Source organism: Gadus chalcogrammus, chromosome 14, assembly GCF_026213295.1.
Source record: "Gadus chalcogrammus isolate NIFS_2021 chromosome 14, NIFS_Gcha_1.0, whole genome shotgun sequence".
In the NCBI taxonomy this organism is placed as follows: Eukaryota; Metazoa; Chordata; class Actinopteri; order Gadiformes; family Gadidae; genus Gadus; species Gadus chalcogrammus.
In genome coordinates, this window is record NC_079425.1 from 13,257,775 (window position 1) to 13,269,374 (window position 11,600).

Sequence of the window (11,600 nt, forward strand, 5' to 3'; positions counted from 1 at the left end):
GTTTAAAACATAAACATCCATCCATCCATCCATCCATCCATCCATCCATCCATCTATCTATCTATCTATCTATCTATCTATCTATCTATCTATCTATCTATCTATCTATCTATCTATCTATCTAAAGCTTCTATCTCTCTACAGTATCAATCATCTATCTATCTATCTATCTATCTATCTATCTATCTATCTATCTATCTATCTATCTATCTATCTATCTATCTATCCATCCATTCCAAGCCAGGCTCCAGATTAAATAAGAGGTTCTTTATGTCACAGTACAGTAACTGACGAGTTTGTTTTCGCTCATCTGATTTCTAACTAATGCTGGATTAACGTTAATCTGTGAGCTGTAGACGTGTGTTTACAGCACTCATAATACACATAATACACTCACTCATAATACACTCACTTTGGGAACTCTGTCCCCAAACCCAAGCTCGTGATATGTGTAACATATCACATGTAAAACACATTACCCTGCACCAGCAAAGAACCCGCCGTTCATAACCCAACTCTTGTTATCTTGAGCGGGGGGGGTTACAATCTGCCCCAAAAGTAAGACGCTGCTCTCCCGGGCAGTCAAAGGCTCTGATTGGCCAACAGTCAGGCTGCTGATTTGCATATGGTGGGAGTGTCCTCAGACACACTGGAGTGAATGGCTTGTTGAGTTCAGTCAGCGATCCGGCCACCCTCTCAGTAGCAGCAGCTCCCTTCTGCTGAGCTCTCATCATGCCTGGGTTAGGTAGGATGCTACCCTAGCTCTCTATAGGACCAGGACCTAGACTTTGTCCAGGTTAGGTAATATGCTTCCCTAGCTCTATATAGGACCAGACCAGGACCAAGATTATGTCCAGGTTACGTAGGATGTCAGACAGAACTCTATAGCACCAGACCAGTCTCGGATCAGGACTAAAACATGTTCCAGCGCAGAGGCCCCAGCCCAAGCAGAACAGGATTAATACTGGTAAGTTGTGTAAAACGGGCTAAAGATTAAATGGCACTGAGTAAATTGAGTGTACTTTCTGTGATATGAATGCAATAGTATGTGTGACCTACAGAACTTATCAATGGATATAACAGGTTTTTTAGGTAAAAAATTACGAAAGTTGCAAGAATGAACAGTTAAAAGAGCTCCATTCTCTTTTTGGTTTTGGGTGATTTAGGATCTATATTTCTCTTATCAATCGGAATGACTTTTAACTTGAATTGTATGCATTTTAGGGTTGGTGCATCTTGCTGCTTTTCTCCAGCCCTTTCTGCTGCGTTGCACATTTCAGCCAAGCCAAAGAGCTCTTCTACTCCATAAGGGAGGGAGTTCCAATGGGGGCCTTCATTGGGGCTATCGGACAAGACTTGAAGTTGGATTTTACTGTAGATCCTCCCTTTCAGTTCAATCTGCCTCAGCAGAAGCACAGTGGACAATACGTGAGACTCGACAACACCACCGGGGATCTGTACACCTCCGCCACTGAGCTCGACCGAGAGACCCTGTGCCCGGACGGGCCCACGCCCCAGGGATGCGTCCTGTCTCTGGACGTGTTTGTGCTGCCCCAGCAGTACTTCCAGCTGGTCAAAGTCAAGATATCTGTTGAAGACGTGAACGACAACAGGCCCCGGTTCCCTGTGGAAGAGATATGTGTGTCCATCCCGGAGAACACACCGGTCAACGCCCGCTTTGCGGTGGAGCAGTCGGCCGTGGACCCTGACTTGCACTTCAACAGCGTCCAGACCTACTGGCTGGTGAATGACTTTGGTGTGTTCACCCTGGATGTGGAGGAGAACGAGGGAGGGGAGCTCACCCCTTTCCTCATCGTCACGGAGGCGCTGGACCGCGAGATGCAGGCTGAGTACATAACGGATATCATTGCTGAGGATGGGGGTACCCCTCCCCTCCTGGGGACAGCCACCCTGAAGATAATCATTACTGACGTCAACGACAACTGCCCGCGGTTTACAAAGTTGTTAATAAATGTCACGCTCCAAGGGAATACCTCCAAAGGGGCGCATTTGGCTCGCTTGCATGCGTTTGACCCCGATCTGGGTGCTAATGCCCAAATCAGCTACGTTTACAGCGAGCGAGTGCCAAGAGAGACCCAGCGCTTGTTTCATTTGGACCAAATGTCGGGCTTGATCAAGCTAGCTGGGAAATTCAACTCGGAAACAAGCAAGTTCTACAAACTCACCGTGCTGGCCAAAGGGCCCGGCTGCATACCCGCCGTTGCTACCGTGAATATACACATTCACAAAGTAATAACGGCCCCACCAGCTGTGGTACCACGGTACATTGCTGCCGAAAGGAACGGAGTCGTCACCATGAAGGAATCTGAGGCAGCATTCTCCCCGATCGCATTCTTCACCGTAAAGAACACAGACACTAGCCAAAAGTTGGACTGCCATCTAGAAGGGTTTGGCCCGTTCAGGCTAACGCCATACCAGCAGTTGCAGAACGAATACCTCCTTGAGACCACGAAAGACTTAGACTACGAAGAGACGCAGGAGTATGAGCTCACCGTGGTGACTAAGGGCACTAGCGGGGGGGCAGTCATAAAGACCTTCCTCAAGGTACACGTGCTGGACGAGAACGACAACGCTCCCGTATTCAAACAGTCTTTTGTGGAAATATCGGTGGAGGAGAACAACCCTCCAAACACATTTCTGTTCCAGCTCCAAGCCACGGACCTGGACAGTGGCGCCCACGGGGAGGTCGTCTACCTTCTTGGGGGTGACGCCCCGGGTTTTTTCTCCGTGGACCGCGACACCGGTGTGCTGTCAGTGACCACAGCCCTCGACCGTGAGGAGAGGGAGACGTACCGCTTCATGGTGAGAGCGGTGGACCAGGGAACTCCCAGGAAGGAGTCCATCGCCACCGTGCTGATCCGAGTTGAGGACCGCAACGACAATACGCCACGTTTCATCAACAAGGACTTCACCTTCTTCGTGCCCGAAAACTTTCCGGGATTCGGCGAGATCGGAGTCCTGTCTGTGACAGACGCAGATGCCGGCGAAAATGGCTGGGTGGCGCTGTCCATCCTCAATGGCAGCGACGTGTTTGTGATTGACACCGGCCGCGGTGCACTCCGAGCCAGGACGCCGCTGGACCGCGAGCAGCAGGGGACGTACGAGCTGTGGGTGGAGGCGGTCGACGGCGGCAAACCGGCTCTGTCCTGCGCCACCATGGTCACCGTGCTCCTTCTGGATGTTAACGACAACCCGCCAGTTGTTCTGTTCCCCCAGTCTAACCAATCGTATATGCTGGTGCTCCCCGACACGCTGCCGGGGACGCCCGTCACTGAGGTGTACGCCGTGGACAGGGACACGGGGATGAACGCCGTCATCGCCTACAGCATCATCAAGAGGAAAGGGGCTGAGCCAGGGTCGTTCGTCATTGACCCAGAGACGGGGAACATCACACTTCAACGGGAGCTGAGCAACCGCGGCCTTTACAGCCTACTGGTTCGGGTAAGTGACCACGGACAGCCTGAGCCGCTGCACGCCACCATCATGGTCAACCTGTTCGTCAACGAGACGGTCAGCAACGAGAGCTACATTCAGAGTCTACTTACCAACGAGGCGGAGGTTGTGGAGGTGGAGGAGAGGCCTTGGTATGTTGGGCAGCTGACGGACAGGCCACGGCCATTCGAGCTGTTCCCATGCCAACCGGTCCTCATTGCGTTGTCGGTGACCTGTCTGGGGCTACTGTTGGTTGTGATCGCGCTTGCTTCCTACATCTGCTGCCGTAGGATCAGGGAACATGGTGGGGATGGACAGGAAGAGGTTGAGACCCCTTTAAATATGAATGGAGGCTCAGTGCAGCTCGGGGACCGAAAGATCAGACAGATGGCCAACATCTGATACCTTGCTCTGCTCCTCCCTACACCACTGGTGTTTACATGAATGTTTACAAGACTCACTGCGACAGGTGTAGCCCTGGATTGAGATTCTGATCATAGTGTTGTACTTCGATACATTGTGATTAGATGTAAACGTGTCGATAGTTAAACAGATTGTGTGTCTTTGACCACCGTCATAAAGCATTTTGTTGCTGCCTTTTCAGAAACTATGATTGCGTTTCTAAAGACGATGTTTAATGTGTCACTGGTTAACTGTTTTTGGTTTAATAACAACAAAATAACAAGGGATAAAATAAGAATTTCTATAATGTGTATAGGGAAATGTATATTTTATATTTTTATATAAAGCTTAAAACAATGAAAAAATAATGTGTACCAATGTGACGCCACATTCCCTATTTTAATTATTCTGATCCAAATCTAAAGGTCTCATGTTTGGTTCACTGTTTGGTTGGAGATAGAAACATATCTAGATGTTTAAATGATGTAACATAGTTTGTTCCTGTGGTATTTTGGAGGAGCATACCTACTCTGACCTCCATGAATCATCTAACATAAGGCTGTGGATATATACAGACAATCGGACCCAATCGTGTTTAAAAAGAGACACCACTAATATCCCCCATGCCAATTGGTCTACAACCATTGTGTACTTTGTTTATTTTAACAACGATACCACACAACAATGTATCAATCCTCAACTCTCCCACACACCTTGTCATTTGTGAAAAGAAAATCTACTTGTTTGTGTGAGAGAACATTTCTTGTAAGTATTAAAAGTGCTTTATTTTTTAAATCACTTAGGGTTTTCATTCATTTCATGTACTTCCCAGTTTTTACTTAAAAAACCTTTTGCTTACAGCTGTAAAAAACAGCTCTTAACCACAGCCCCACAGCAATACAAATATACTAAATCGTGGCTTTGAGTGCACCATCAAAGTTTGTAGAGGAATGCTGAAAGCCTCCTCCACAATCCAGTCACTCCCAAACTATGGTTTGGTCCACCTTCTGAGTTAGAGTTACCCTAGGTTTCTATGCAACATAACAGCAAACCTGAACAACAGGCCATTCTAAAAACACTAGAGATTTAATGCAACACTGAACTCTTTGTGACTTATCATAGTTCCACCTACAAAAGAAACACAGGTAATGCCCATGAATGTACCTTTGCAGGTCTGTGTTACATTATATATACCGGTAATTATTTCATGCTATTTACTATTTAGTCCCGTAGCAGAAATGTTCAAGAAAACCATAAAGGTGAAATCAGATCCATGTCGTGTCGAGAGAAGGGGTAAGGTAAGTCTAGCTCTGGGATGCCTGCAGGTTAAGCTGGGGACATTTGGGGATCGAACCTGGAAGGATGGCTGGTAGTCAAACACACTTCGGAATCCTGCCATGCAATTATAATGAGCAGTAGAATAGGTTAGGAGGAAGTGGACATAATATTCAGAACTTACATTTTATTCAGAATTGTGTTTGAGTTTAGTGTATATGTTCCATAACGACTATGCGACTATGCAAATCTATGCAAAGGGACCACCATGCAAAAGTTACAAGATCCCTACAAATGGTGTCGTTATCTCTGTACTCGCTCTGCTCCCTGGGTAGAAGTGTACAGTCTCCAAAGAGCTGCTATTAGAGGAAAGGACAGAGAAGAGAGGGCAAGAACGTCTTGTTCCCTGGTAAATGGAGAATGGACTGCTTTTACCAGACTTATCTGTATGTGCCAGCTATTTCAGAATCAGAGGCATTTAAAGAGCTTTGAAATGAATTCCCAGGGATTCACCCATTCATAAGCTGTTTCACCCAAGCGAGGCAGAACCTGCCTATCTGGATGTTTCCAGACTTTATTTGGCATAACTCATGTTGCATCACTATTGCTGACGCTAAAGTGATCAAACATTTACCCTAATCGTTTACTCATTTAAGGTACTTCTTTCCGTACATAGGCTAGCAAGGAAGACAAAACTGTTTTGTGTGGTTGTCTGACAATGCAGGCAGTACATCACCACGGCTTAGCTGATAAATAGTTTGAATTGATTAAATAATGAGAGGAGGTCCCGTTGGGGTATCTAACTGGCTTGCATTGCTCAAACGCAATTGCGGCATAAATTACAGACCAGAAGGATAGAGTAGTGTTAGCATCATGAGATGGACGGGCGAAAGACAATAGGAGCTGCTGGCCATCTCTCTCCATATCCCTCTTTTGTGTCGTCTCCCGCCCACTGTTTCTCTCCCTATTTTTCTCTCTCTCTTGCTCTCTCGATCCCCTTCCTTCTTCCTCTCTCTCTCCCTCTCTGCTAAAGCTGCATGACTTGTGCACCAGTAGTGTAATAGCTTGATGATGTGGAGTCGAAATGTTGAACTAATTGTCCTTCATCAGCGGTCACGTTTGGAAATAGCCGTCGGCACTGTTCACACTATTGTCGTTCACAAAGTCTTAATGTGGCAGAACAGTGTTTTACCCGCTGAACTCCCAGCCTCTCTTTGTCTTTGTCTGAATCCTCAAGACCAGGAAGCAGTGAGTCAAGCTTTGCCCAAATCTGGCAGGAGCCATCCAGCCAGCGGGGCCCATGCCAGCTCCCTGACCCAGAGCCAACAGAGCTCATCTGGTAGGAGAAAACACTGGGATATAAATAGGAACCCCTTCCCAACTTTACTCTCTCTCTCTCCCACTGAGTAAACAGTTACAGCATTAGATGTATGGCATCAATACCAGACCGGGCAGTTGGAAACCGATGCGTCCTCAGCGCACACCATAGTGGGCGATGAGGTGATGCGGAATACCGAGAGCGGTAACACTAGCCCTCCAGCCAAACTGTAATCCCAGGTGAGGATAATATGGCCGGCTAGTGTGTGAAAACAAGCAGAGGGGAGGTTAATAAATGGTAGGCTCTGAGGAGGGGGGGGGGTGAGGAGGTGCAGACTGTGTTGTTCTTGGACACGGTGTAATGACTCCATGTTAGACAACTGTATGCTCAGCTTTATTATGCGGTTATATGCGGTCCTTGTTCTGTCTTTTGATTGGATCAAGACAGGGACATAGAAACAGGCGTATACAGGATATAGATAGATCGATGGATGGACGGACGGACAAACACAGACGGACGGACAAACACAGAAGGACGGACAGACAGACAGACAGACAGACAGACAGACAGACAGACAGACAGACAGACAGACAGACAGACAGACAGACAGACAGACAGACAGACAGACAGACAGACAGACAGACAGACAGACAGACAGACAGACAGACAGACAGACAGACAGACAGACAGACAGACAGACAGACAGATAGATAGATAGATAGATAGATAGATAGATAGATAGATAGATAGATAGATAGATAGATAGATAGATAGATAGATGGAGATAGAGGGAGGGAGGAAGGCAGGGGGAGACGAAGACAGATAGATCGAAAAACAAATAAATGGAGAGATATATAGATAGACAGGTGTATAAACGGACAGAGAGCAAGAGATAGACAGACAGATAGAGTAGACAGACAAAAGGATAGACAGACGGAAAAACTGTTGATCTTCACAGCTGCTACTTACCCTCACCCCATGACCTCTGAGTCTGAAGGGGCCCATTTAAGGTAAACCTCTCTCTCAGCACGCAGGAATCCTTCTGACATGATCACCCCCTAGCTCAAAGGTAAGAGGTCAGTGGATGACCCTCTCCTCTGGACAACCCTTGCTTTATGGAGGATTGAATTAATGTTTCCCATTCGAGATGACCTTTAACCTTTTGCTAAACCCAGCAGCGCTAATTCCCCCATATAGTTTTAACGCTCTGATAGCTAATCCCACCTTGAATCCTAACCACACACACTCACAACCAGGGAGGATTACCTACAGATTAACTCACGCCAACCATCACTCTGCAGGGAGTCACCGCAAGGGTGTGGCTGGTAACCTTCAACACGTAGCCTTGGAGGCCCGGCTGACCTGCACAAGAAATCCTGGTTGGCAAACTGGAATAGGCTGTCAAACTGCATTGTACACAATGTGGCGATTGCAGTTCATATGTACCTCTTACCCTAGTCTCTTCAATCAAACTTTAGCTTGCTAATCTAACCATGTACCAAATCTGTATTTGGGGTTGATTCTTTACATACATAACTATTGGCCACTCTCTCTGATCATTACTGTTTTATTGGGATTTGACCCTTACCATTGACCTCAAATGTATGGCCCTTAATGTAACTATTACTTGTGGAAGCGTGCACCCTTCTGTTAATAAGTCAACATTTGTATTTATGCTACCTACCGTTCCCATCACATTTATTGGTGTTCCTATGGTTATTGCACCTTACTTGCTATTTAACCTTGTTAATCTTATTGAATTTATTAGCATTTTGCACTCTATTTATTTGCTCCTTACCCACATTGTATTACAACTGCCGCACAATTATTTCCCTTGTGATATTTTCTAATCTAAAGTCTGATGGCAGACAGCTCAAATCTGGGTGAACTGGCAGTTCTATTTATTTTGTTTCATATTTGTGTCGACCAATGATGTTCATGGAAGGTGGATCGTGGATCTGGAAGTGCGTAACTGGCCTTTAATGGCTGACACAAATTCAGCCAGTACTATTAGACCAAAAGAAAGGGTCTGAAAATGTTGTGAATCAACACTGTGTAGACTGACCCACCTTAGAAATGAAATACCCGTCTGAAAGCTTTTTCCACTGGCCCAAATCAGTTTATTTTTCGTTAAAGTATCTCCGTAAAGAAAGTGGAAAAAGGCATTTATTTGCCCCTTCTGTATTTTACTCCCCTCTCCCCAGAAGTCCTGCGAGAAGGATTGCTGATGCCCAAATTATCCTTATCCTGAGAACGTTTTTTAAGGTAGTATGTATGTAGCGCAAAGCCAGCCACTATTTTGCACTATTTTTGGGCCAAGTATGGACCCCTAACCCTTACCCTATGTTGTGTGTAGCTTGAAGCCAGGCCCTATGTTTCAGGTCTTATGTATGTACGCCTAACTCTTACCCTGTGTTTTAGGTCTTATGTATTTACCCCCGAACCCAGGCCCTATGTTTCAGGTATTGTGCATGTACCCATACCCTTACCCTATGTTTCAGGTCATATGTCTGTACCTCTGACCCTATGTTTCAGGTCATATTGATGTGCCCGGAACACAAACCATATGTTGCAGGTCATGTGTATGTACACCTTACCCTCATCCAATTCTCTATACACCCTCATAATAGAGCCTAAAAATGCTAGTGTCCCCCCATGCCCCCCACACACACACACACTGGAAAGTCCTTCTGAAATGACAGTAAATACTTAATGCCGTCGACAAGCAAGTAATTATGATCACTCCCAAGCGATCAGCTTTCCAGATTGGCTTCATTGTGTTTCCCCTTCGTGGAAATCAAACAACGCAAGACAAAGCACAGTGGGCGTTGGGTTACAGAGGGCTGGGCGAACACGGCGGGCCATGTTTCCCAAGATATGAGACCTAATACCCCCCAGCTGCCCCCCATACGCTCACCCCCCCCCCCCCCCATCACCCTTCATAAGACAATCTACACATTATTCAGCTGCTGGAAATCACTTTGATCAGATTGGTCTCCCCGATGCAGTGAAGCGAGCCCACATAATCCAGTATCAGCCTTTTCATCCTCTTATGGATTTTGTTACTCATTTCCTTAATTCTCCTTTCCCCCTCTCCGCCCCCAGTCAGCCCACCCCCCCCCCCTCCACTCCACCCCTCCCCAGCAGATCCCTCTTTGTAGCAGTCAGCCAACCAGCACAGGGGAGTGGGGAGTGTGTAGGCTGTAGGGCTGTGTGTTCTGTATTATGTTTGTTGTCCACTGGGTGGTTTCATTTATAGTGTGTTTGCTGTGGATTTGGTGTTTTCTACTTTGTGTGATACTGTACTAACTGTGTGGTGTGTTTTGAGTTTAATTGTGAGTGTAGTGTGTATTATGGAGCATGTATATTGTTTATGTTGTACTGTGTGCTGTATATTGAATCTGTGTGTGTGTGTGTGTGTGTGTGTGTGTGTGTGTGTGTGTGTGTGTATGTGTCTGTGTGTGTGTGTGTGTGTGTGTGTGTGTGTGTGTGTGTGTGTGTGTGTGTGTGTGTGTGTTTTTGTATCTGGGTGTGTTTTTGTGTATGTGTGTTGCGTTCTGTGTCTGTGGTTTTGTGTTGCGTTAGATACAGTGTAAAGTCTGATTGGGGCGTTTCTCTGGAATAGTTCCATCAGCTTCCTTTCATGGTTACCGTGACAACACATATAAAGCAGAACATAATAACCCATAATCATTCAGTAATTAACTCAATGATGAGAGAAAAAAACAAATGAGACAGTATAATTACTGAACAATTAAGGTGAAATATCCAAGACAGCGGAAATCACTTTAAAAAATATATTGTGAGCAACAAACTCCATCATTCTGTGACACTTACTCTAGATTTAGCAAAATAGAATGTACTTTTAACATCAGTTTTCTGTTCTTTTGTTGTTTTAACCCCAGGGCAAAAAGGACATTATATGCACTGCGACATGTCCAGATGGTCCCTAAACCGGCTAGCAACGCCTCAGCACATAAAGACTTCATGAAACCTTCTTTCTCCCTTAGGATTAACATGGATGGCTAGAGATGGGTCAAGCCAAGTCAGAAACATTCATTCTGTGGCCCAGTTCCGGGAATTACTTTAACTACAATACTTTTTGGATCTACATTTCTACTTCTCTTAACTGTGTTTGTATTGAGTGTATATTTGTATCATTATATTGTTTGCTTTTTGTAGCATACTATTATTGTAACGCAATTTCGAAAGTCTGCCTTGTCTTATATTTGTTATGGTATTTTTGCAAAATATAATATGTGCATCCATACATTGAAATTGACGTTATACATGTAGGCTATTTGAAAAATAAAGACAGCTCTCAGTGATATCAATGACAATGGTGATACACATATAGTCCACAGTCCCAATCAGATCTACAGAACAAGATGAAAAGATGGAGAAGAAGAAGGAAGGAAGAGAGCCCTCTTTCTTCTCTCCAAGACTCTCCGACAGTCCAACCCCTACTGCCTGACCCAGATCCTTGAGGCTATTGTTCAAACCCTCTGCTTCGATGTGCCCTCGGTCGTCTGTCCAACCCGGGGCACATAAAAGCAGTGTCTGAACAGTAGCATTGTCAGCCGGTTAGTGTTCATGATGTCATGATGTGACATTGTTTTGTTGCTTCACTGCGTTTCGGTGCCAAGATTCAGAGCGTGTGATCAAGTCAAAAGATGGAAGAGGGTCATCACTAGGGGTGTGTCTGTTAGGGGGAAGGGGGGGGGGGGGGATGCACTCACTGCTTCTCATCTGCTGCAGAGACAGAGAAGAAACCACTGATTTGATCTTATGAATAGGACGATTACTGTAGAACTTGGGTGGTTTTAGTTTATTATAGGGTTTATGTAAAAATGTACTGTAACATGTACTGCCACAACAAAAAAACATGCATCCATGTTCACACACACACACACATAGACGGACAGAATCAAACATACATGCACATAAAAACACACATCTTTGTGAATGCATGTGCGTGCACACACTCACACTCTTACACATGCACATACATACTGCACACACACACACACTTGAATTTACATTCACACAAACACATTCACACACACATCCGCAGCTATTCTCAAGGGCTGTGATCCTCCAGGATTAGACAGCCCAGACCCATAGTTCAGAGACAGAGCTGTTAGACAACCAA

The 11,600-nt window shown here is 45.6% G+C and overlaps 1 protein-coding gene across 1 annotated transcript; it reads left to right on the forward strand.

The window, feature by feature from the left end:
• The first annotated feature begins 688 nt into the window (after positions 1–688).
• LOC130403931 (protocadherin-20) lies at positions 689–6,153 on the forward strand. The gene is made up of 2 exons (XM_056608478.1): positions 689–967; positions 1,225–6,153. The coding sequence occupies exons 1-2, from the start codon at positions 920–922 to the stop codon at positions 3,853–3,855; spliced, it is 2,679 nt and encodes an 892-aa protein (XP_056464453.1). The 5' UTR covers positions 689–919; the 3' UTR covers positions 3,856–6,153.
• The last annotated feature ends 5,447 nt before the right edge of the window (positions 6,154–11,600 follow it).

Bases quoted from the DNA above. Each gene is read 5' to 3' on its own strand.
- LOC130403931 (XM_056608478.1), top strand. From the start codon at position 920: ATGTTCCAGCGCAGAGGCCCCAGCCCAAGCAGAACAGGATTAATACTG. The intron at 968-1,224 runs GTAAGTTGTGTA...TATGCATTTTAG, and splicing joins GCAGAACAGGATTAATACTG to GGTTGGTGCATCTTGCTGCT.